Source organism: Euphorbia lathyris, chromosome 5 (assembly GCF_963576675.1).
Source record: "Euphorbia lathyris chromosome 5, ddEupLath1.1, whole genome shotgun sequence".
Taxonomy (NCBI): domain Eukaryota; kingdom Viridiplantae; phylum Streptophyta; class Magnoliopsida; order Malpighiales; family Euphorbiaceae; genus Euphorbia; species Euphorbia lathyris.
This window is the reverse complement of record NC_088914.1, coordinates 38,278,955-38,306,577: the sequence shown is the minus strand read 5'-3', so window position 1 is coordinate 38,306,577 and position 27,623 is coordinate 38,278,955. Positions and strand designations below refer to the sequence as shown.

Here is a 27,623-nt window from a genome sequence, read left to right as displayed (position 1 = left end):
TGGAAGAAATTCTTTACTACTCAAAGAATGAGCATTTTAGCATCGTTGATATAATCAGTGAAGGTGGTAATCCAACGTACAAAAAGAGTTGAATGACCTTAATTCCTAAATAGGGAATGAACTCTAATTTTCAAATAAAGTAGAATTAACCAACCAGCAACTTCAGGGAAAATATGGATATTTAGGCAACTAAAATTCTCAATAGAACCATCAAATATATTCAAATTGAAGCAACCTAAAAATAAAGGGGAAAAATATATATTCTGAGACCACAGAGTATAATCACTAACTGAAACAATAAAACAATTATATGGAATTGAGTGAACTCAATGAAGAGGAAGGGAAGGAGCTTCTATGCCCTTGATGGTGGTGGTGAGCACCGATATTGCAATTTCAAAGTAAAATCATAAGTTTTCAATTGATTGCATCAATGAGGAAAGTTATAAAACATCAAAATTTCTTTTTCTTTTTCATCGAATCAAAATCTAATAGTAATACTAATAAAAAGATAAGAGATTGACTCAATATAATTGGAATTATTTTTCTTTACACCTGCAAACTATCGATTCTGAAATAACCATTTGCTTCAACTATTTTATATTTATAAAGATGCTTTCTCAAATTTTTGGTCATGATTTATAATCTCAATATCAGGAATGTTCACATGGACTTTAATGACCATGTGAATTTTGTCATTCACCGTTAGCAATATCGTCAATATATATTTCATTTGATTCCGATAGCTATAACATATTTTATTATTATTAATAAAGTAGTAAACAATTTTTATTTTATTTTTTGCAATAAAATTTCATTTTAGTAATTCGATTTTATTAACCATAAAGTCAAAAACTTTGTTAGTTAAATCGATATTGGTTGTTGTTTCCCATGTTGCAATTGACAAAGGTGGGTGGATATACATGCTTCTTATAACATATGTCTTCGGTGTGTCATGTGCCCCCATAATAGGTGCATAATGACTAGCTTTTTTGATATTTGACCTACGAGATTAGTTTTGTTTTTTTGGAGTTTCATCCATTGTTGTTTGTTGTTTTGATTCGTTTTCTGTGTGTTGACAGAACTTGTAAAAGGTGTGCCTCACGTGTTCATTACATGTTTTGGCAAAAAGGTTTGTCCCATTTGCCTGTTATGTTGGATTGACAAGGCAAAAACTTTATTCAGTGATGGAAGTGGCTCCATAAATTTAAGAACAAACTGTGGAATACCCTTCATTCAGGCCTTGCAAGAATGTGATAACTTGATATGCATCTTGTTATTCTATCAAGGTATTGAAAGCCCTACAACTACAAGTTGGGTCATAATTGCATTTTGGCATTACTAAGGTTGAGAAGTTCATCATGCAAGATCTTCAATCTTGTGTAGTATTATGTTACGATGTGCTCTCCTTGTTTGAAATTATGGATCTCTCGCTTTAGCTCTAAGATTTTCAATGAGTCTCCCTGTGAAAATCTACCTTTTAGGTCTTTCCAGGTCTCAGATGCATTGTCTACTGAGATTATGCTTTGTGTTATAAGTTGTGAAACCACATGAAAGAACCAAGAGCTGGCCATATTATTGCAGCGTTGCCAATTTGTATATAAGGTTTCGTCTGGGATTGGAGGTGTGATCGTTCCATCTACAAAGAAAAACTTATTTTTCGACTTGAAAGCCACCTTGGTTAATCGTGATTATTGATGGTAATTAGGGCTCGTAAGGACATGGGTCACTAAGGAGAGAGTTGGGGTTTTCATTTGCTGAAAGATGATAAGGGTTCCCAGTCTGAAGGTTCGCGAATAAAGAAAAGAGTTGGGCTCATCAGAGTTAGATTTGCTCGGATATCATAAGAATGAATGTGAATGAGGTAAGGATCAAATGAATCCTTATTAATTTCTCAGTAGGGAAAACAAGAAAAATACACTCACTAATATAGAAAAGTTTGCCTTATGAGCTAAAGAAAAAGACAAAAAATAATTAGAGAGAATGTAACTAACAAGAGAGAGAAAAACACATGGAGAGGTGTTGTTGGTCGATGCAATCTGTGTGCGGTGATTGGTGGAGGAGTTTGTGTGCATTGTTTTCTAAGATGGTGATGATGAGGGGCTATAAGTATTTTAGAAGGTATTTTTAAGTTACGGTTGTAATTAGAGATTTTAGCGATTAGATATTTGAACGATTGTAAATTGGGGTTACTGTTAACACAGAAACAGCGTCCTTCCTCTGCTTCATTATATAAATAATTGTCATATAATAATCATGAAGAATTAGAGTATTTAAAAATTAAACAAAAGATTATGTGGGTAGTAGTATACTTGTAAAAAATTTAAAACAATTTATGATTTGGTGAGTAAATGTGATCCTTTAGCCCTAGATTAAGAAGTTATCCAAAATGAAGGGCTGAAAATGCAAAGTTTGAAGAATCCCATGATAATTGATAAAGAGTGAGGGACCACTAATTCAAAATGATGCATGAGTAATCATTAATTATAAAGAAATAGGACCACTTTGTGATCATGATTCATGAATATCCATCCACCATAATTTATGAAAAGGAAAGAGTCAATCTCTTATTTCCCAATAGGTGACATTCACGTTCCTTCTCATATTTCGGATCACCACATGACTTTTTCTCTACTTACTAAACTACCCTTTCATTTCCATCTTCCATTAACTAGCTAACCCTCTTTCTCTTTTCTCTTCTGCTTCTTTTTTCCTTTTTCTTTCTTTCTTTCTTTCTTTCTATGCATGTTCAATTGGGGCCTCTTATATAGACATTCAAATAGAAAAAAGATTCAATTTTTCGGACTATGATTTCCTCAAGATTAATGGGTTTTCTGCACATACAAAGGTCTTGACTTTGAGTTGGGTCCAATTTCACTGTCGATGATTTGATGTCTTTGGCTGTTGAGTCTGTTTCAAGTAGTACAATGGGTCTTAGCGACGACAAAACTGAAGAAGCAGAGAAAACAACCCAAAATGAGGTTTCCGGAGAAGAAGAGGAAAAAAGATTGGCGAGACAAATGAGTGAGAGTTCTATTTCTGTTACTGATCAAGATGATGATGATGATGAAGGAACAGACAACACTATTCAGCTTGGTCCTCAATGTACCCTCAAAGAACAGCTTGAAAAGGATAAGGTTTCTTTCTTTCTTTCTTTCTTTCAAATTGGTTCATTTCTCTTTGTAATTATATGTTGATGAATTGCGAATTTCAGGATGACGAAAGCCTTAGGAAATGGAAGGAACAGCTTCTTGGGAGTGTGGACATTGAAAATATTGGAGGTACATTCTGCAAATTCCTTTTTTCTTAATCAAGTTTTTGTGCTTGTGTATTCTCAACTTTTAGGTTCTAATTGGAATTTGGGGCTTTTCAAGGTCTTTAATTCCCCAGTTTCTGTTTGTTTTTAATATCTCGTATTGATGCTTATATATATGTTCAAGCAAAGAATTACGAGATGTCCTTGTGCAAAATTTCATATTTGGATTGGTAAGGAATGGAACAGAATCACAATAGAATTTCTCGAGCATAGCATATGCTTCGGGTATTTTTGATCGGCAACCCTTATTGTTGAATGTTTGATTGGTAAAACTTTTACATGGATAAAGAAAATGTGTTAGATAGAAATAATTATATAGGCCCAGAATTAACTATGTTTTCCAGGGAAAACTTGTTGTGTTTGTTCTTCTCAGTTTTGACAAATTTGACTTTCTGTCTGTCTTGTATACATTACAGAAACTCTAGATCCAGAAGTGAAAATTCTTAGTCTGTCAATCATCTCCCCGGGCAGACCTGACATTGTCCTATCTGTTCCTGAAGACGGAAAAGTGAAGGGGACGTGGTTTACCTTGAAAGAAGGTAGTCCTTACAACTTGATGTTTACCATCCAAGTGAGCAACAACATTGTATCTGGGCTCAAATACACGAACACTGTCTGGAAAACCGGCGTGAAGGGTAAGCTATCAACATCCTAATACATGGCAGGGAAGGGCTTATCTTTTAGAAATCTGAATGTGTGCTTTAAAACTGACCTATATTTCAGTGGACACCACAAAAGAGATGCTTGGAACATTTAGTCCTCAGCCAGAACCTTACACACTTACGATGCCGGAAGAGAACACCCCATCAGGCATGTTTGCCAGAGGACAATATTCAGCAAAATCAAAGGTATTTAGGGTCTGTTTTTTTATTGATTAGTGGCTCTCAACAAGTTGTCTCAATTTTGTATGCTACTTTTAGACTCAGTTATGCAGATTCCTGAAGTAAAAACTTTATTCTTTTGTTTTGGTTGCTGTCGATATGCTTGACCAAGTGATGGAAATTTAGCTTAAGAAAATCAACTAACTGCTTTCAATGTGATTATGATTATGCATTTGGATGGGGACCAATGTGTTTGGTATCAGATTGTATTGTATATATGAAGAGCATGTAATGAAATTATCCAAATCAGGTTTTAATTTAAGTAGCGCTAGACTTCCAAACCAAAAATCAAAGCTACCCATTTTCTGAAACGAGCTCCATGTATGTGATTAAGATCATTAGAGAATGCCCGATTTTACAATCTGTCTTCTCCATTTAATTTGCTGAACAGTAAAGAGTTTGGCAATCTGCTTCGGTTTCCTTAGAGGCCAAAGCTCAACTCTATACTTGATATCTTGATGTATATGTTTTGTGCTAGCTTCCCTGAGTTTTTGTGTTTGGTTTGCTCAGTTTCTTGATGATGATAATAAGTGCTACTTGGAGATAAACTACACCTTCGAGATCCGAAAAGATTGGGCAGCTACATGAAGAGATTTGCAGCAATAACAACATTCATATCTCTCAAATTCAGCTAATGCCTGTCTTAGTTGGTTTCAATTTTTTGTTACTTATTTTTTGCACATTTATATTAACCACGACAACGAAGTTGCAGAAATTCATTTGGTAATATGCTTGTAATAAATTGGGAGCATAGCCTGTGTTTTTCCTTTTTATGGTCTTGTAATCGTCTCATGTTAAAATCCAAGCACAAGCTGTGCTCCATTTTGTTATGAGTAGAGGGTTGGTATGTTTGTATTTTGGATTTTGGTTGTTTCAAATTAGTCATAGTTTGTTTTTATAAGAGAATAAGCACAAGATGATTGTTCTCATTAATTGAGTAAAATATTTGTATAAGATCAATGATTGGACTTTAACTATCGGTTTAAGCTTTTAGTTAAATTGGTTCCATGAAATACTATCAGAGCCTCTTCAATCGTTGGTCCAGGTTCGAGTCCTGACAACCTCATTAATTTGGGAATTAAAAAGCACATGGTGGAATGGGCCTGGGTTGTACACACTACAAGCCCATAGGGCATTTGCGTGTAGGGGTCTGTCAGAAATTAGTATAAGATCTATGATTAGGCATTAACTATTAGTCGAACTTTTAGTTCAATCGGTTCCATGACAGTCAAGAATTAGTTGTATCAGAAGATAAGCATAGCTATAAAACGGTTGGCCAATGTGAGGCCGATTTTGTGAACCATAGAGGTGAATGTAGCTCTCGGAAGGGGCTTTGTCAACTCATCGGCTAGTTGATCATTTGTTGAAATGTAAGCTACTCCCAGCGGTCCTTGTTGAACATTTTCACGCACGAAATAATAGTCCAAACCCAAGTGGTTCATTCTCGAGTGGAAAATCGGATTAGCACTAACATACGTTGCTCCAGCGTTGTCACAGTAAATTATTGGAGCCAAAATAAGCCCAACTCTTCGAACACATTACGAACCCAAAGCAATTCAGTCGTTGTATGGGCAACAACCCTGTACTCAGCCGCAGTCGACGATCAAGCTCGAGTGCGTTGTTTCTTGGATGTCCATGACATGGGATTTCTGCCTAAGTATGTAAGCAGTGGTAGAAATATAGTCGTCTTTATCTCTAGCCCAGTCCGAATCCGAATAAGCATGTAGTGTAAGGGGTAAATCTCTATGGATAATTAATCATGTATGGGTTGTGCCACTAAGATAAAATAGTGAAGCAGACGACGAAGAGCTTGCATATGTTCGTCTGTAGGATGTTGCATATATTGAGCCAGTTTATTTACAGCAAAAGCAACATCTGGGCGAGTTAAGCTCAAGTATTATAAGCTGTCGATGAGTTGTTGATAAAAAAAAGTAGGATTGGAGAGCAGCTTCCCATGAATTATTAATGGATGGCCAGTTACTAAGGGTGTGGCAACATGTTTTGATTCCTCCATATTAGTTTTACATAGAATGTCATGTATGCATTTCTTTTGGCTAAAAAATAAGCCATTATGATGTGGCAGCACCTCAACCCCCAAGAAGTAGGATAATTCACCCAAATCTTTGAGTGAAAATCGAGATGTTAACCTTGAAACAAAACCATCAAGAAGCTTCAAAACATTACTTGTAACAATGATATCATCTACATAGACTAATAGATAAATGTTTGCACCATTTGTGGAAAAAAATGTAAATAGGGAGAAATCCGAAACCGTGTTTTTAAACCCCAAACGAATCAAATGTTGGCGCAACTCTTTATACCAGGTTCGCGGAGCTTGTTTTAGTTTGTACATTTTTCTTTGTTTAGTTACACATATTCTAGAAGGTTTGGGTCGACCTAACCTAGTTGCTGAATGGTGTAAACCTCATCGGTAAGTGTCCCCTGCAAAAATGCATTATTAATATCAAGTTGACGCAAAAACCAACCTTGACTGGCCGCAAGTGAGAGCACAATTTTGACTGTTGCTGGTTTGACCACCGGGCTAAAAGTTTCAGTATAATCAATTCCTGGCCTTTGATGAAAACCCCGGGCAACATATCGTGCTTTATACTAACTGGTTACCATCTTTGTGTTTCTTGATTCGGAAAACCCACCTACAACCAACAACATTCTGTGAATTGGATGACGGAACAAGATCCCATGTTTTGTCCGAGTTAGGGCAACAACATCGTCATCCATGGCCTTTCTCCAAACCGTACTTTTAAGAGCTTGTGTTATAGACTTAGGTATTTTTTCTTGTTGCTCAACTGTAGCACTTAATTTGAGTTTGCCAATCGCTTTACGAATGCCATGAACAAGGCGGGTGATATGGTGAGGTTGTGAGGGAGGTGTAGGCATGTCATGGATAATATTTTGGGAGATAGAAGGAGTTGCGAGTGAATGAAAGGACTAAGGGCTGGCAGACTCAAGATTTTTTGCAAGAGGTTGACAGGTGTGGATGGGGATTGTTGTTATAGGGAGCTAGGGGCAGCGGAAGTTGAAGAATAGACTGGAGTAGGGGCAGCCAAAGGGGGTGAGACAGGAGATGGAGGAAGCATGTGGGATGACGATGATGATGAAGATTGTTGTTGCGAAAGATAGGGAGGGAGAATAGATAAAGATAGAGGACACCATTCATCAATTAAATTAGGAGTCATGATCAAATGGAACCAAAAGGTAGCTCGGGAAACATACTCTGCCTCATTAGCCATACACTTTCAAGAAAAGGAGGATTGAGAAGATGAACCAATCATTATAGCTCTTGGCGAGACAGAACTGCTCCTAATAGTCGCTGGAAAGAGAGTCAAAATTGCCAAAGGATTAAAACCGGAGATAAAACAGGCAATCACTAAAGTTCTCTCTGAGTGTGAGGGTGTTTTGCATGGGAGGATGAGATCTTAACTGGACTAAGTCCGAATGTCATAACCTATAAGATGAACATGGCTAAAGACGTGATACCAGTTGCACAGAAAAGACAGAACGATGGACCTGAAAGACAGAAAGCCATTGAAGAAGAGATAGCGAAGTTGAAAACGGTGGATGCCATTGAGGAAGTGATATACACCCAATGGTTAGCTAATGTTGTCCTCGTAAAAAAGGCAGGCAGATCATATCAGATGTGCGTCGATTTCACCGATCTCAATAAAGCATGCCCCAAAGATAATTATTTGTTGCCCTGAATTGACATCTTGGTAAATGGAACCGCTGGCTATGAAATATATTCCTTTATAGATGTTAAGACCAGCTACCACCAGATAAGAATGGAGACTAAAGGTGAGATTAAGACTTCTTTTGTCACCCATTAGGCCACATACTGTTTTAAAGTCATGCCGTTTGGATTGAAAAATGCAGGAGCAATGTATCAAAGAATGATGAATAAAATCTTTGAAGGAAGAAAGGAGACAGTTTCTCAATATATGTTGATGACATGATCATTAAAATCCCTTCCCTGGAGAGACACGCCAAAGATATTAAAGAGATCCTCAAGGTTCTCCAACAATACAATGTAAAGCTTAATCTTAAGAAATGTACATTTAGAGAACCTCGGGGAAGTTTCTAGGCTATGTCATTAGCCAAAAAGGGGTGGGTGCAAATCCAGATAAAATAAAGGCAGTATTAGAGATGAAGGCTCCGTAAAATGTCAGAGAAGTGCAAAGGCTAAATGGGCTAATCATTGCCCTAGGACGGTTCATATCATGTTCGACAAGAAGATGTTTACCTTTCTATGAGGTAATCAAAAAGCAAAAAACATTCGAGTGGACACCAGATTGTCAACAGGATTTCGAGGCCATAAAACAATTTGTGGCTGAACCCCCCTTGATGAGTAGACCAATATTGGGAGAACATTTATATTTGTACGTCTCTGTCACAGATAGGGCCAGTTTCACAATGGTCATCCGAGAAGAAGAAGGCCAATAATTCCCCCTTTATTATGTCAGCAAAGTGTTGAAAGATGTTGAGACCCGATATTGAAAGCTGGATGAAATGGCTCTTGCTGTTGTAACTACTTCCATCCGCGTCAGGCCCTATTTTCAGGCGCACTTTATGATTATACAAACTAGCATCCCAATGCAGAACGTATTGCAAAAGCTGAAAACATCAGGTAGATTGATGGAGTGGTCCATACGACTGCGCGAAATCGATATCCGATATGAGAGAAGATTCGCTCTGAAAAGTCAAATATTAGCAGATTTCATCAATGAATTTACATAAGAGATTCAAGATTCGCCCAAAACAAAGGAAGATGAATGGACAATGTACACTGATGAAGCATCCTCTGCTGAAGGGGCAGGAATTGGTGTGGTTATCAAAGGACTAGAATACATCAAGATCCATTATGCGACAAAGCTCGCTTTCCCCGCCACCAATTGTGCAGCAGAATATAAAGTAATGATATTGGGTATATATATAAAAATATATTATGTCGCATTGACAACTGATGCAACATAGTATAGAAAATATACTATATCGCGTATGTCGCATTGATTTTCACATGTACTCAACAGGCGCCATTGTTGTCGCAATAAAAGCAAACGACACATGTAAATCCATCAATTTTGACATATAATCATCTCAAATCGGGTTTTCATCACATATTATCTAATTTTGTAGTAAAATCATATAACTATACATCAATGTACCATATGAACGATGAAACAAGATGAAACGATGAAGATTATTTACCTTTAGTTTGGTCCTTGATTCCTTTTCGATTTACCCATCACAACGGTGCTTGAATTTGTTGAAACGGTGGAAGGAGGTTGCCAAAAGTTGAAATCTCCCTTGAAATCATCGTGAATCGCCTGCAAAATCTCGATCGTTTCTGAAGGAGAGGAGAATGAGAAAGGTTATGGCATTTCGGTCAAAGTAAATGGAAAGTGTCTAGATTGGTAAGAAGTGTGACAACTATACCTAAATGTAAATGGGCTTTCAAATAGGCAAAAAACATAATTAAACCTCTGAACTTTATCTATTTTAAGGATCAAGCTCATGTTTAATTATTTTTTCACATTAAGTCCTGATCATTAATTCTATTATGCAACAGGCTCTTATTTAACTTTTCCGTCGAGTTTGGGCTTCATATATCGTTAGGGTGATTCGACCAATTGACATGGACATATAAAAATAAAAGTTTCTTGACTAGGCAAGAAAAAAATATAAAAATTAAAATAGAAATAGAAATTATAGAAATTAATTTTCAGTAGGTTCTGCCAATCTTGATCTTCTCCTTTTCAATTTCGCGATTTTCAGCATCAGAATCGTGAAATCAATCTTCTCCTCTAACACCAAAATCCATATCCAACAAGTTCTTCCAAGCTCGATTTCCAACTTAGAAAAACCTATTGGAAATCGATTTCTGTAATTTCTTTTTACTTTTTACTCTCTTTCCCCAAGTCAAGAAACTTATTTTTTTTATTTGTCCACATTGAAGTAAAAATGTCGACATCAGTAGGTTGAACTCCTTAACGACGCTTGTCGTCCAAACTCGATGGATAAGTTAAATAAGAGTTGAATCGATAACAGAATCAATGATCAAGAGCTGATTATGAAAAAATAATTAATCAAATGCTTAATCCTTAAAACAGATAAAATTTAAGGACTTAATTATGTTTTTTTTCCTGAAATAATTAACATCTTCAAATTTGTACTTACCTACTAGATTTCAAGTTTGTAGGATAGAGTTATGAAATTTAACTGAAAAACTAAAAAGGGGATTTCTAAAATCAAAATTAAATCAAAAAATTGATTAATGGAAATAAATGTACTAATGAATGGTTTTTCATTTTAAACACCAATGATTAACCGAAACCAAACTATTAACTGATTTGCATATATACATATTTTGGATCTAGCTTGATCGTTAACTTTATCTTCAGTGATTGATTTGCGTTAGGATAAACTCCTAGATACACTCTAATACTAAAGTCAGTAAGGTTGTTAGAAAAAATACTAAAAGTAGAAAGTAGAATATGTTCTAAAAATGAGAGGAAAGTACATTTTTATAAGGCTCCCAATGGTGAAATTATCTTATTGCTCCCGAGTAAGGCGTTGGCTATAGGTTGGTGTTGGAAGAAAGGGCTCTCCGGATCCTTTCCTCTTGAGAGCTTTAGATCCATTTGGGCTTTGGTTTTTGTTTTAGAGGATTCGTAATTGATGCCCCTCTAAAGGTGTATTTCGAAGTCAATGTATAATATACCAAGTAGATTGTTAAATACCGCCTTGATAACATTGAGATATTATCATGAGGACCAAAAGAGATATTCGCCTTTAAGTATGCCACGTAGCAAAGGAAGTCGGCTGACGAATCTCCCTGGATTAGCTCTAGGAGATCCGCTGGCGGATCTCTAAGGCGAATCTCCCCATTTACCTTGGTAACGGCTGGCCGCCGGCTCGGCCATAAAGGATCATTAAATGGACCATTAATTGTCTTACCCGCCAGGTTAAGAGTAACTTGTAACCGTCATTAAATGAGCATTAATGGAGACTTTCTAGTTACCTAGAGGTTACGAACTTCTCAACTATATATAGCCTACCATTCTAGGCTATCAAGGTACTCATACTTTCTTACCTTCTCTAAAGCTTTGTCAATACAGTTTATTCTCCATATTCTCTACTGACTTTAGCATCAGAGTTTCCCCCGTCGAACCCAACGACGCCCCCCACAGGGACGAGCTCCGATCAGAAGTTTCTCCCTTGTTATCAATTGGTGCGGTGAACGTGGAATCCTTGATCAAATAAAGGGTTTTTCGTTCACACTGAAACATCATGACCGATGGAGGACAAAATCCCTCCTCTGGGATGGAATCACCAATAATTACACCATCCGGTGCTGGCCGCACTAACACAACTGCTCCTATAACAAATATCGATGGAAATATGCCCACTGCTTCTTTCATCGATATGTGTGCTCAGGATATCGAAGCACGGTATGGGCTTGAAATTGGGAACCGCCTCCGGGCGTTCATGACTCTTCCTCCTCATTGGAGTACGGTATCTACGTCAGCTGTCTCATCTTTACCTCCATTAAACTTTGGTCTGGGACCAGGTGCCCATAGCTCTTCATTCCTTCAAGCTCACAACATTGATTCCATGATAACTACTACGACATCGGGTGGCGGACGACCAGTTATCAGGGAGTTATTTCCTGGTGAGGGAAGTCGAAGGAATGATACGATCCCTCCTGGCGGATCAGAGGTTCCAAGGTTTAATCTCGATGGACCAAATGTATCTAGGCGCCCGCGGACAAATTCGTCTCTTGGCGGATTTAAGGAGCCCATTCGTAAAAAGCATAAAAAGGATAAAAATAAGCGAGCAAGATCCCCACGCCGTGGTAGATCACCTCCATCTACTAGTCGTAGAAGAAGCAAAAGGCCAGAAAAAACATCTCATGTAGGTGGACCACCGCCACATCCATCTTCAGGAACTGTTGGACACACCTCGTCTGGAGGTCAACAAGGAGGAAATGGTCCAACTCCCCCAGGCAGGGGAAGTGGTGGAGGAGATGGTGGAGGGAGAGGAGGAGGCGGACGTGGTAATGCAGGAGGACATTCGCCATCAGATCCATCGTCTGAGTCAAGTTCTTCTTCTTCTTCTCCAAGCAGATCGCCACGAAGGGGTCGCCCCAGGGCGGATCCGGAGAATTTTGATGATAGAGTGAGGGCCCTAGTACTCCAAATGAACGAAGAAAATGCTAGGCACAATCCATTCGCCAATAGGGATTCGCCTTTTGCAGCTTGGATCGAGGCAGAGGAAACCGACAGAGCTTTCAAGATTCCTAATCTTGCAATATACACAGGCAAAGACAATCCGGAGGCTCATGTTCAAAAGTACCGAATCTTGGCCAGACTCAATCGAGCCACCGAGCCCGTGCTCTGCAAAATGTTTGTCACCACGTTGGGAGGTCCAGCTTACTTGTGGTTTCGATCTCTACCCCCAGGATCAATAAACAGTTTCGATCAATTAAGCAGGGAATTTTGTGCTAAATTTGCTGGTTGTATTCCTGCAGTGGTGAAATCTGGAAAGCTTTTTGAATTAAAGTAGAAGGCGAATGAACCCCTCCGAGACTATGTGGACACTTTCAACCAATTGTGTATACAAATCGTTGATGTAGATATCTCCGTAGCTGTGGAGTGTTTTGTGAGAAACACTACTTGTAAAAGTTTGCAAGAGGATCTCATTCGTAAAAAGCCCACCAGCATGGCAGAGTTAATGGAGCGTTGCAAAGACTTTATAGAGGTTGATGACATTCGCCGAGGTTCGCCATCATCGCCAAAAAAGGACAGAAGCGAATCTCGTCCTCGGGACCGGGATAAGGACAAACGTCAGGATTCTTCCTCTCGAAACAAACGAAGGGATTCTCGGAACAAATCGACGTTTGTCACCTCCTTCACACCTCTCAATGCTTCTAAAAGTGAAGTTCTTATGTGGATTGAGAACAGCCAGCACAAGCGGAGCATTTCATACCCCGAGCCAAAAGGGGGGGAGTACACCAATAAAGGTAAAAATCCCAAAAATTATTGTAAGTATCACAGGAAAAATGGCCATGATACAGATGCTTGCTGGGAGTTAGCTCGAGAAATTGAACGACTCATTGAAAGAGGTAAATTGGATCGGTTCATCCAAGCGGAAGGAAAAGAAGATGATAGATCTAAGGAGGACCCAAAGAAGAAAGGAAAGGGTACCATCAATGTCATAGCAGGCGGACCCGGTTATCAGCCAGCATTGAAAAAGGCGAAGACGACCGCCCTTGATAGGACATCATTAAACCGCCCTTTCTCAGACGCAGGTCCTGAGATTCCACTTCATGCGGATGCACTGGTTGTCACCATGATGGTTGAAGGTTGGGAAATGAGGAGGGTAATGATTGATACGGGAAGTTCATGTAATGTCATTACCCGAGGAGCATTCGCCAAACTCAGGATTGATCCCGTCCAGGTGGAACCGACGGTGGTCGACATTTTAGGAGTGACAGGTCATACCATTCAGACGAAAGGCCAAGTGACTTTGGATTGTGAGCTTACTGGCAGTGATCAAGTTTGGAGAGGAGATTTGGAGTTCTCGGTCTTGGATGGACAATTAGCTTACAATATTATCCTTGGACGACCTTTTATCTCCGAAGTCACAGCTCTTATCTCTATTCGCCATTTGACACTTTACATTCCCACGGTCAAGGGAGGTGTGATGGTCAAAGGTTGTCAAAAAGTGGCCCAAGAAACATATTCGGCATCCTTAATGATTCGCCCTCAATCTAAGGAAGAAGACGAAGAGGAGCGTGTCACGATGGCCTTAGGCGAAACCGAAATGTACTTTATGGCAGAGGAGAAGTAGGTGCGGATAGCTAAGGGGCTACAAGGCAAGATCAGAGATGCAATCACCAAAGTACTTTGTGAAGCTGAAGATGTCTTCGCATGGAAGGATGAAGTTCTCCCCGGAATTAGCCCGGACGTGATCACCCATAAACTCAACATCGATAAAGATGCAGTTCCTGTGGCTCAGAAGCGGAGAAACCATGGTCCGGAAAGGCAAAAGGTGATTGAGGAAGAAATCACCAAGCTCCAAAAGGCGGATGCCATTGAGGAGGTACTTTACACCCATTGGTTGGCGAACGTCGTGCTAGTCAAGAAAGCTGGCGGATCTTACCGCATGTGCATTGACTTTACAGATCTTAATAAAGCTTGCCCCAAGGATAACTATCCTTTGCCATGCATAGACATGCTTGTAGATGGAACTTCCGGTCACGCAATGTATTCCTTTACCGACGTGAAGTCAAGCTATCATCAAATCCCCATGGAGCCCTCAGATAGAATCAAGACCTCGTTCGTGATGCATCAAGCTACTTATTGTTTTAAAGTCATGCCCTTTGGGCTTAAGAACGCAGGTGCTACCTATCAGAGGATGATGAACAAGATATTCGCGGACAATAAGAGTGGTAATTATTCTGTCTATGTAGATGATATGATCATTAAAAGCACAACTGTAGAAAGGCATGCAGAAGATATAAAGGAGGTATTGGGTGTACTTCGGCACCACAACATCAAGTTAAATCCGGAGAAATGCACTTTCGGGGCAACATATGGGAAGTTTTTAGGATTCATGATCAGCGAAAAAGGAGTTAGCCCAAATCCTGACAAGGTCAAAGCAGTCCTAGAAATGCAAGCGCCCCAGAATATCAGAGAAGTACAACGCCTCAACGGGCGTATCATAGCCTTGGGCAGGTTTATCTCTTGCTCAGCTCATAGATGTCAGCCTTTTTTCGAAGTCATCAAAAAACAAAAAGCATTCGAGTGGAATGAGGATTGTCAAAATGCCTTCGAAGGAATCAAGCGGTTCCTCACAGAGCCACCCATGATGAGCCGACCTTTGAAAGGGGAGGATCTGTACATGTACGTATCGGTCACGGATAAAGCCGTATGCACGGTCATGATATGAGAAGAAGATGGTCAACAATTCCCAATTTATTACGTGAGCAAAGTTTTGAAAGACGCTGAAACTAGATATTCAAAACTGGATAAAATGGCACTGGCTGTTGTAACCACGGCAATTCGCCTTAGGCCATATTTTTAGGCGCATACTGTAATAGTTCGAACCAATATACCAATGAGAAAGGTATTGCAGAAGCCGGACACTTCAGGAAGGTTGATGGAATGGGCGATTCGCCTGGGCGAATTTGATGTAAGATATGAAAGCAGATCATCTTTGAAAAGTCAGGTCCTGGCGGACTTCGTGAATGAATTCACTGACGAAGGGATATCTCATCCCAAGCCTCCGTTAGAAGAATGGTCGATGTACACTGATGGAGCTTCCTCGGCGGATGGAGCAGGTGTGGGAGTTGTGATCAAAGGTCCTCACTACATAAGATTGCGATACGCAGCAAAATTAAATTTCCATGCCACTAATAACGCTGCTGAGTACGAAGCTCTGATACTGGGATTACGTCTACTTCAAGAAATCACCCCAGAGCGGATCGTGATATATAGCGATTCAAAACTAATGGTCAACCAAGTAATCAAGAATTACGAGGTGAAAGACGAGGTTCTGGCCAAATATGTAGCAGAAGTCAAAAAGTTGTTGGATCACCTCAAAGAAACTAAGTGGGAATTGATTCACATACCAAGGGAATCCAATACTGAGGCTGATCAATTGGCCAAAATGGCTTCTTGTGAGGAAAAGTGGGCGGACCCGGATTGTCCCTTTGAAGTAAAAATGGCTCCAGCATTTGCCTCTGAAGAAGTGTCCCTACTCACAACGGTGGAGGATGACTGGAGGTCAGTCATCCGCCAATATCTGCTAAACGGAACATTACCCGAAGACAAGGAAGATGCACGGAGGATAGTTAGGAGATCAGCCTATTTCTCCTTGATCAATGATGGTCTTTACAGAAAATCCTTTAGCCATCCTTGGGTGAAATGCGTTCTACCAGAAGAAGGGCAGCAGATCCTCAAGGAGCTACACGAGGGATCTTGTGGGTCGCATGAAGCATCCGCCACGATCTTGAAGAAATCCAGGTTAGCAGGTTTCTACTGGCCCACAGCTGAATTAGATGCCCAGAGTTTGGTAGAATCTTGTCACAATTGTCAGATTCACGCAAATGAGTCACATACTATCAAACATATTCAAAAGCCAATCATTGAGGGACGTCCATTCACCCTCTGGGGAATAGACATCGTTGGCCCATTTCCCCCAACTCGCCGGCAAAAGAGGTACGTAATAGTGGCAGTGGACCATTTCACCAAATGGGTAGAAGCCGAGGCTGTTTCCTCTATTACAGCAGAACAGATGGTGGAGTTTGTCAAGGACAACATCATGGGAAGATATGGCATTCCACATACCATCATCACTGACAACGGAACACAGTTTAACTGTGGCAAATTCAAGGCTTTCTGTGAGGGGTTGGGCATCCTGAACAGATTCGCCTCCGTTTATTATCCTCAGTCCAATGGAATGACCGAAGTTACCAATCGGACGATTGTTAAGGGGATAAAGAAGAAGTTGGGAGAGCATGACAAAAAGTGGGCGGATCAGCTTACAAGTGTTTTATGGGCTTATCGTACCACCCCAAGAACAGCTATTGGGGAAACACCATTCGCCCTTTCTCATGGAGTGGAGGTCGTGATCTCGGTTGAAATACAAGTCCCCAGTGATCGGGTGGCCTTTTATTGTGAAGAGGACAACAACAAACGACTAAGGGAGCGTTTGGATCAGGTTGAAGATCGCAGGAACCAATCCTATGTACGCATGGCAGCATACAAACAGCGGATCGCGGCTTACCATGATAAAAATGCCAAGCTTGTAGATCTAAAGATAGGAGACCTTGTGCTTCGCAAAACTGACAAAGTCCAATCTCGAGAAGGCAAGGGCAAGTTGGGGCTCAACTGGACAGGTCCATACCAGATAGTAGACAAGTTTGGACCGGCCACATTCAAAATACAAGATATGGAGGGCAATACACTGCCACGCACGTGGAATCTCCAAAACCTCCGCAAATACTTTGTTAAAAAATTAAGTATGTTCATGGTCTTGAGTACTCTTTTTCCTTTAACAAGCTTTTTCCCATGTGGTTTTTCTTGTTAAAGGTTTTAACGAGGCTCATTTATAAAGACCTATTCGCTGTAATAAGGTGTTTCTCCCATTAATAAACATTGTTGGTTTTATTATCTATGTTATTTTTATAGTTTACTGCTGCAATATCAATATTCCAGTCTTAAAAAGAAGGGGGGCATCCAACGCTCTCCACATTCACAATAGATCCGCCACTTGGCGGATCCTGATCACCGATAGAGTTAAAACGATCCTTGGACGCAAGGTCTTTACACTCTCTTATCCCTCCCAGAGAAGGATTCACAAGTCCTGCGAGCGGATCATTTCACCTCAAAGATAGGTAGCAAATTGAACCCCTGGGCAGCTTTACTTCCTCCAAGAAGGAATAGAACAGCTTCAAACCTTCGCAAAGGTTCATACCATGGAGTATGGCTGGCCACCTACTCCAAACATAAATCCTAAACATGCTTATATTTAAAGTACTTCTTTGCGCAAATGTAAGAGTAAAACAAATAGATAGCAGCATAAAGGATCAACCAAATTATACTTAGAAGATTTTTACAAAAAGATCTCTAGCAAAAGCTAAATAATAATAGGGGCATCCTCTTTTATGCTTCCTTCGCCTACGATGCTTGCTTGAGGATCCTTCTTCTCCACAGTCACACATCCGCCATCAGGAGATACCTCCTTATCCTTCGAAGAAGCAGGACCCGGTGGAAGGACAGAATCAAGAATTGGTTCTGTACCTGCCTTGGGCGGCATCTCTTCGGAATCATCCGCCACAACTGTGGTGGAAGGTTTGGTTTCCTGCATGGGTCCCTTCATCCATCTCCGTACATAATTGCGGAGGTATTCCCTGACATCTGGCATTTTATTGAACCTCGCCACGTCTTCTGGTTCGGGGACGGCGAATTGGGGATCTGTGAAGTCAACTTCAGGATGAGCCAGGGAGAAGTATGCCATAAGCATCTCGCCATAATAAAACGCCTGTACACCCGCCGTGTATTCAGCTTCTCCGAGAGCATCCTCATGGCTTTTGGCATCAGAGGCCATCTTTGCCTTTAAATTTTTAATCTCCTCATCCCGAAGAACTAAAGCAGCTGTGGCGGAAGCTAGATTCGCGTTTGCTGAAGCAATGGTGGAATTGGCATTCGCTATCTCTTTTTCTAACTTTTCAATAGTTGCCCTATCCGCCACGTTCTGAAGAAGCCCATTTTCCAAAGTACGCAGACGGGCATACAGCTATAAAAGACAAAATGATTTAGTCCAAGGGCGAAAAGGGAGTGAAGGAATTACCCCTATCTACATTCTTTTTTTGAACTCACCGAAAGAAGCTCTGATTTCCCCTTGTGGACGTGAATTGGTCCAGGGATTTGGTTATAGTTCCTTTGTACCTCTCCCACCTGACCCAAGGCCTCATCCAGATCATTCAGAAGGGATTCGTTCTCAAAAGAACCTTGGGCCCCCAATTTGGCGGACCAGTATCCTCCAATATCGGGCTTCGCCATCTGCACAAACAGAAAAGAACCATACGCTGCTTTAGAATCGGATGAGCAAAAAAGGCAATCAAGAGATGGATTACCTGAACAATCTTCTCAGCAGGTTTGGCGGATCGTATCGCGTCCGCCATAATCTTAGTACTACCAATAGTGTTGGGCCGCCTCTTCTTCAGTGGCGGATCGACAGCTGTCTCTGCAGGACGTTTGCCCGTATCAGCTTGAGGATTAGCCGCTTGACTTTTCTTGCGCGCTTCATCTTCCAAAAGCTTCCTGCGCGTCTCTGCAAGAGCGTGATTGGCCTTAGATACACCCCTGCCAAAGAAGACATCAAAATAATCAAGACTCCTGAAGTAACAGAAAGGTACCTTGATCAAACTGAGTAATTTTTGAATAAATAAATTGATCCTCTTCTCGGCGAATCAATGGAATGTCACTCATCATGAAGGCTAAGGCATCCGCATAAGTCCATGCATCCGCCTTGATCTGCTTCATGAGATCCGCCACCTCTTCATCACTGCTTGTTAAGATTCACATGTCACCCGCCATATGTAGCGGACGAGAATTCCAAACTGAAGGGAAACCCAACGGTTCATCCTCCTTTATCTTCACATAGAAGAAACTCTCATCCCAGCTATGAACGTTGGACATTTTGTCGTAAAAGGGCGAGTAGACACCAAATTTGGCAAATGTAAGATAGGATTCCGACTTCCTCTTGGAAGGTTTATGAAAGGCTCTAAAGATACGACCCGTATAAACAATGCCTAAATTTGAAGCGAGATAGCAGTCTAAGGCCATGTCGAGCCGGCCATTAGGATGTAGCTGACTGACGGCAATGTCAAAGTATGAGAGGATATCCGCCATCATCTTGGGAAGAGGAAGACGAAACCCCCTCTCCACATGACTACAGAACATAGTGAGGAAGCCGTTAGGCGGATTGGAGGGACGTTGATGAGAAGCAGCGAGTTGGGTCTCGTAATTTTTGATCCACGGGAAGCGATCCGCCAGATTCGCCAGATCCAAGGCGCTCATGCGAGATGGAGTGGACTCCGCTCGAGGATTCTTTTTCCTAACAGGGAAAGAAGAAGTGGCCATAGAACTCAGAAGCTGGTTACGAGCGCCGACCGGAACGGCACCGGAAACAGAAGAAAAGAAAGAAGGGTCTCTGGTGGAACGAGTCTGGTAATGGTTACGCGCCGAGTTATTGAACTCAGCTAAACCGGAATTAATCGCACCTATAGAAGATTGGGAGTTTTCCGATGATGAAGTGGTCCAACTAAAATCTACTTCAATCTTAGGAGGAGATGTCGAGTTAAAAAGTTCAGAAGTCGACCCAGAAGATGAGGATGAACTTCTAAACATTCAAGATAAAAGGAAAATGCACTTACATGGAAATGTAGAAGCTTGAGTAGGATCTCTGAAAAATTTCTGGGAAAACGCTTCGAGGGCAAGAAGAGATGAAGAAATGAGGAAGAAAGAGAAATTAAAAGAAGAAAAAGGTTTTCTTTTGAACCTTCCTAGGGCAGTGTGCCACCACACGTGTCGGCCATCAAATGGCGTTGAACAGAGTGCACATTAATGAGGGAGCGTATGACGGCGCGCAGAAGTCCAAAAGCCCTAAAGGACTTTAAAGGCATTTTAGGGGGGGCTTCTGATAACATTGAGATATTATCATGAGGACCAAAAGAGATATTCGCCTTTAAGTATGCCACGTAGCAAAGGAAGTCGGCTGACGAATCTCCCTGGATTAGCTCTAGGAGATCCGCTGGCGGATCTCTAAGGCGAATCTCCCCATTTACCTTGGTAACGGCTGGCCGCCGGCTCGGCCATAAAGGATCATTAAATGGATCATTAATTGTCTTACCCGCCAGGTTAAGAGTAACTTGTAACCGTCATTAAATGAGCATTAATGGAGACTTTCTAGTTACCTAGAGGTTACGAACTTCTCAACTATATATAGCCTACCATTCTAGGCTATCAAGGTACTCATACTTTCTTACCTTCTCTAAAGCTTTGTCAATACAGTTTATTCTCCATATTCTCTACTGACTTTAGCATCGGAGTTTCCCCCGTCGAACCCAACGACGCCCCCCACAGGGACGAGCTCCAATCAGAAGTTTCTCCCTTGTTATCACGCCTCCACTTTACTTATCACCGTCCCCATTTGGACTTTTTTTTATCATTATCATAATTTTGATCAAAAACTGAAAATTCTCTCTCCAAAATCACAAACCCGAACAACAATAGTTGAAATTATAAAAATAATAAATGCGTGACAATCCGAGAACCATGGAAATTGATTATTACGAGTCGGAAGCATTAAAATTTACGTTTTTTTTATCAAAGAAATCATGAAATAATGCATATTTTTTGTGACGATTTTGTATTTTTCGTCACAAAAAATTAGACGATTTTGTATTTTTGGTCACAAAAATTTGACGATCTTTCATAATTTTTTTATGTTCATAATTTTTTATGCCAAGGCAGATGGCCAGGCGGAAATCTTGTCCGCCTAGGTATAAAACAGACGGATTTCCTAAAAAAACAAATTTTGAATTTTTTTATAAAAAGGATAAAATTATCCAAATAGGGACGGCGATAAGTAATTTGGACCGGTAAATAGCAACACCCTATACCAAATTAAACATCTACATGTCCTCTTTCTAACTACACACACAAAAACGCTAGATTCCGAGTAGTATATTAGAAATTATGGGCGTTTAAAGTTTATTGGTACATCATGCCATTAAATTCATAAAAACATATATAAATTTCCAAATTGTTTTTTAATTGCTATAAACTTGATTCTAACCACGTTGTGATACCATTTGATGAATTATTAAGTGATTAACCTATAATTAATCAAGTTCAATATCATAAAACATGAATCAAATATCATAATCAAATATCATAATCATACGGTATAAACCTCTTTTAGGATTCTCAAGTAGAAATTTTGATTTGCAATCAGAAAGAAGAAATTTGAGAGATGAAAAAAATTTATCTGTTTCTTAGTTTTATAGCAATTAACCATAAAAAAAAAACATTTCTTTTTTTTATATAGATATATTTTCATTCAATCAAGTGGGATTCAATCAGATCGGATTTTGATGACCCACCCAAAATATTTAAAAATATTAAATTAAAATGCAAGTTATAAAATGTAAATTGAGTTCTTAAAAAAAATAGTTTATTGATAAATAAAATTGGAGACAATTTTGAAAGAAATATATGAGTTTGAGTTGCAAGCTCAATATATGATATATCCTCCTTTTTTTACAGTAACACGCGCAATTGATGCATAAAAAATCTAAATAAATAACAAAATTGTATAATATCGTAAATGTTAGTACAATAATTAGCTTATAAAATAAAATACATAAAATTAAGGGCTAATTACAAATCTAGCCCAAATAAAAGGGTCCATTTACATATCTAACCCACTTTGCTTCAATCTCACCAAATTAGACACATTCATCCATTTTGGACAAGAATACCCTTATTCCAATTCATCTTCTTCCTCACACTCTCAACGTCTTTTTCGTCATCCCAAACGGTCGAAAAGACGGTGGTTTATAGAGAGAAGAGGTTATATTTCATTCAACCTTTGAAGAACTAGTGTATGCCGAAGAGGATTAGGAAGGAAATCTCAAAAAATGACAAAGAAAAAAAAATCTAACAATTGAAAAAAAACCGACAAGAGTTGTCGCATCTGCGACAACTGTTGTCGCATTTGCGACGAAATGCCACAGCAGCTGTCGCATTTGCGACGAAATACGACAGCAGCTGTCGCATTTGTGATAAAATGTGACAACTGTTGTCGCATTTGTGACGAATGCGACAAATTCGTCACAAATGCGACAACAATGGAGAAAAATGGCGGAAAATGGCAGAAAATAGAGGAAATTGAAACAATACCATTACAGATGAAGAAAAAGGCAAGACCAGCAAGAAAAACATGCATATAAGCTAAAAACATACCATTTCTACGGGAAATTAAACATAATACTTCACTAATCGCTACGATTGGTATCAGAAATTGAAGAAGATGAACCGAAGAAGAAAGAAGAAGAAGAATCAATCGAAGAAGAAAAAGAAGAAGAAGAATCGATCGAAGGAGAAGAATAGATCCAATAGAAATAAGGGTATTCTTGTCAAAAATGGATGAAAGTGTCTAATTTGGTGAGATTGAAGCAAAGTGGATTAGATATGTAAATGGACCCTTTTAATTGGACTAGATTTGTAATTAGCCCTAAAATTAAAGAAGAAAATGAAACAAACTTCAATTAATTGAGCACAATGATCTCGTGAACGCACTAATAAATAATGGCTTAATTGCAATAATTTGAAAAATGACAGCACAACCCTAATTTGTGTCGGTGGAGGAGTTGCACATTGTCTGCACGTGTAACCAAACATTCTTAACATAAAGCGGTTACATTACAGAAAGTGCAGCCGTTGGTGGTCAAGACCACGGAGGCGGAACCCGAAGCCGTGGACTGGTGGTGGTAGTGACCCAGCTGGCATGTTGAGTGAGCGAGCGCACAGCCGAATTCTTGTTGGCTAGATATCTCATGGTGGGCTCCTATTATTTGACCCTTTATAATTTGGGTTAATCCCTTATGTTGAGTAATTTTTATAAAAAATTGGGTAATTAATTTATTAGTCCCTATATTTTAACAAAACATACTGTTTAGTCCTTATATTTTTAAAAACACACGGTAAAGTCTCTAACGTTTTTCTCAGTGAACTGTTTAGTCCCTAACATTTTTCTTGGTGAACTGTTTAGTCCCTGCCGTTAGACTCTAATGAAGATTCTGTTAGTCAATTTGGATTTGCGTTCTTCTTTTCCTTTATTTTCATTTCCTTTAAACTCTAATACATCTGAAATCAACTTTGAGTGTTCTTCTTCTTGATTTTCTTCTTAATCGTTCAAATTCGTAAGCATTGGGTATGTTCTTTTTCTTGTTCTCCATATAAATAGCTTCTTCTTCTAAATTGGATTTCCTCTTCTGAAGTTTGAAGGTAAATAATAAAGGGTAATTTCATCAATTCTGAAGTCATAAACGGTCAAAATCTAACAAACAGACGGAAGGACTAAACAGTTCACTGAGAAAAATGTTAGAGATCTTACCATGTGTTTTTGAAAATACAGGGACTAAACAGTGTGTTTTGTCAAAATATAAGGACTAATAAATTAATTATCCAAAAAAATTACCTGGTTGGAAAATATTTTTTTAATAAAAAAAACTGTTTTCTATCGAGGGTTTAAAAAAAATATTTTTTAACCAATTAATTACTCATTACGGCACCATGTAATGAGCATTTGACAGAAAGCTTTGGATTCCTGTCAATTAGAGCAATTTTAATGGATCATTCCACCTCACCGGTTTCTAACAACTCTCTCCTAAAATAATTTTACATAAAAATTTCTCTAGTGGTTAGTCACAGTCAACACTATTTAATGGGTCACAAACGTTATATAACAATAGAAAAAGTAAGTGTATTCTTATATTTCACTTATCATTTTTCTTATACTCTATTATATGAAAGAAACCTATATTTATAGGCTAATGAATATGAATATATAGGTTATGTAAGAATATAAATTATGGAGTTACAAACATTAAGGAATACAGAATTACAACCTTAATGAATGAAGAGTTACAACATTAAAGAATGAGGAGTTACAGTGGTTATACTTATGGACATCCATCAATTTATTCATAACACTCCCCCTTGGATGTCCATCCATGCGAATAGGGCACTGCCTCATTAAAAACTTTTACCAAGTAAAACTTAGTGGGACAAAACCATTGGTTAAGGGAAAAAGAGTACAGTGTTTACTCCCTCTATTCGCAATATTACTGAAGGTCTTTAAGACGATGCATTCCAATAACGTAAGCCAACTTTTTGAAAGTTGTAGAAGGTAATGCCTTTGTGAACAAATCTGCCAAATTGTCACTAGATCGAATTTGCTGAATATTGATTTCACCGTTCTTTTGAAGATCGTGCGTAAAGAAAAACTTTGGTGAAATATGCTTTATTCTGTCTCCTTTAATGTAGATTTCTTTAAGTTAACTTCAAGATGGTATACCATGGTGCATGTTGTTTGCAGATGATATTGTGTTGGTTGATAAGACGAAAGAAGGCGTGGAGAGGAAGTTGGAACTATGGAGACAAACTTTGTAATCTAGAGGCTTTAAGTTGAGTCGAAGTAAGACATAATATCTGGAGTGTAAGTTTAGCGGAGGCAGGGACAATCACTCTGGATGGGAGAGTTGTCCAGGGCTCGAATTGCTTTTGGTATTTAGGGTCTATTATCCAAACCGATGGAGAAGTAGATGGAGATGTTGCTCATAGGATTAAATCTGGTTGGTCAAAGTGGAAGAGTACTACGGGTTTCCTTTGTAACCCCGGCATACCTAATAGATTGAAGGAAAAATTCTACCGCACGACAATTAGACCTGCATTGGTATATGGTACGGAGTGTTGGTCAGTGAAACACTATTACATTCATTAGATGTCGGTGGCGGAGATACGTATATTGAGATGGATATGTGGTCATACGAGAAATGACCGATGTTAGACAAGGTGCCGACGGCCTCGCCCGGCCGGACCGGGGGGTGGACACCTCATGGCGACGTAAGCGGTGATTGGTGCCAAAATCAACCAATCGTGGAATCAAGCTGCTCGGTAGGACCGGAGCCTGGAGTATGGAAGAGTCGCCACCCACGAATGGGAAAATGAACACCGATCCCTTACGGGAGACCGGTGAGGGTTCGGAAAACTTAGATACGAGCCGAGAAGGCTAGCTCCTTTCCGGAGAAAGGCTACTAGGCACCCCGACATCGCCCGGTTATGAACCACCGGCCTCCTACTCAGCGTGTTAGGCGATAACGGACTAATCGCATATTTCTTTAAGTTTAAAATTCATTTGAAACCTTTTCTTTATCGTTTTGAAAACCGTTTTGAGCATGTCATTAAAAGCCATTTTAGTAAAGAATCACCCATTTTGCATAAATTTAAAGTATATAGGAGAGAGAGGGGGAGAAGAAAGAATTGATTTATTCATAGTGTGATTTAGGCTTTATGTCGTATATTACATCTACGCTAATCTCACTTCAAAAAAACGAGTTTATTTACATGGTTCGTACCTTAATCGTCGTTGAAACGATTTAGGTACGTTTCAAAACCCCGTTAATGATGTTCCCTCGAATCGCCGTTGGAACGACTCGAGCGTTTGAAAACGTTGAGCAAACAGTTTTAATCTAAAAACGTGATTAAGCATACAAGTCAATTTGTTTTGTACAAAACCATTTAATTAGGAAAACAATTCAAAACTTCATTATTCACAAAAAAAAAAATTTTAATTACAATGTTCGCTCAATCCGCCGTTGGAACGGGTTAAGGTTTCAACACGTGATGTTTTGGAAACGGTTTAAAAATGACAAAAAACGTTATTTACACTTTAGGAATATCTAGAAAAGCTTTTAATTTAAACAAACAACTTGAAATCTCTTTTTGTCTTTTATTTTCCCCTTTTTACTCAATTAGCCCTTACTTGAACGTCATTACAATGATTAACAAATCAAGGCCAAATTTTCCCAATCAAATATATTTAAAATATATACATATATACAAAAATAAAATAGAAATACATATATATATATACATAGTTTTATCTAAAAATAAGGATATATCTATAGATAAAAATGAGTAAGAAATACTATATGATATAATAAAAAAAATGAGAAAGAATACTAAATATAATACATTTTTTATTCTAGTTAAAGCTATGTAAAAATAATGGGCAAAAATCCCAAAATAAGAGAATATCGTTTATCCCAAAATGGTTTCACCTAATAATAGCTAATATAACTCAAACAACCCAAAAACTATATATATATATATATACATATATTACTTTATAACATTAAATCCAAACAAATTAAATTTCAACATGAAATAAATAGCTATGTAATACATAATTAATAGTTATAGGACTTAAAAATAATTTTTGTAAACATATTACATAATTAAATACATATGTACACAAGTATAAATATCAAAAAGTTGAGAAAAGAGGGTTAAAAGGGTGATTTTCGGATTCCAGCAGATTACCGATGGAAAATCCGTCGCTAATCTGCTGTTAGTGACAGAAATGACAGAATATCAGAAACAGTCCCTATACTTTTCAGATTTATTCAAATGCTTTAGATTAGATCTATTCTATCGTTTTGGACCTCCGAACTACCAAAATATGATCATAGTCTATAACGGAGACTCCTAAAACGACGTTTTATTTTTAAAATGTTAATTAGAAAGGCTTTTCTAAAATCTATACGTATACAACGTCGGAATTCCCGAACTACCCTCAAACGGGATCACGGTTCATATTTGGATGTTAAGATGAGGTTTTTTATTTCAAACCCAAATAAACGTTTATTTAATACGAGACGAGAATTAAATAAATACGGGAAAGTAAATAGACGGGATAAATAAATAAATAAAAACTAACAATAAAAATAAATGAACAAAATAAATAAAATAATTAAAATAAATGACACGAGTCTAGTCCTCGGATAATACCTCAAGATCGGTATTGACAGCTGAAGTCGGTTGATTCCACGAATCGTGATTTTTCGGTGTTTTTGGTAAAATATTTAACTTTCGAAAATTTGGATTTTTTAGGAAAAAAAATGTTTTTCCCAAAAAAAAAATCACTTTCTCTCTCCAAAAGTCCTCCTTCAAATGCATGGGGATCCGTGCCTTTTATAGGCACGGATCCCAAATAAATTTTGGGCGTAGCGCGAAGGGCGTCGGGCTACGCCCAAAATGGTTGGGCGGACGCCT

The 27,623-nt window shown here is 38.9% G+C and overlaps 1 protein-coding gene across 1 annotated transcript; it reads left to right on the top strand.

The window, feature by feature from the left end:
- Positions 1-2,582: 2,582 nt before the first annotated feature.
- LOC136230806 (rho GDP-dissociation inhibitor 1-like) lies at positions 2,583-5,049 on the top strand. Its single transcript, XM_066019990.1, has 5 exons — positions 2,583-3,134; positions 3,212-3,278; positions 3,730-3,948; positions 4,037-4,161; positions 4,705-5,049. Exons 1-5 carry the CDS (start codon positions 2,889-2,891, stop codon positions 4,780-4,782), a joined length of 735 nt encoding a protein of 244 aa, XP_065876062.1. The 5' UTR covers positions 2,583-2,888; the 3' UTR covers positions 4,783-5,049.
- Positions 5,050-27,623: the final 22,574 nt, after the last annotated feature.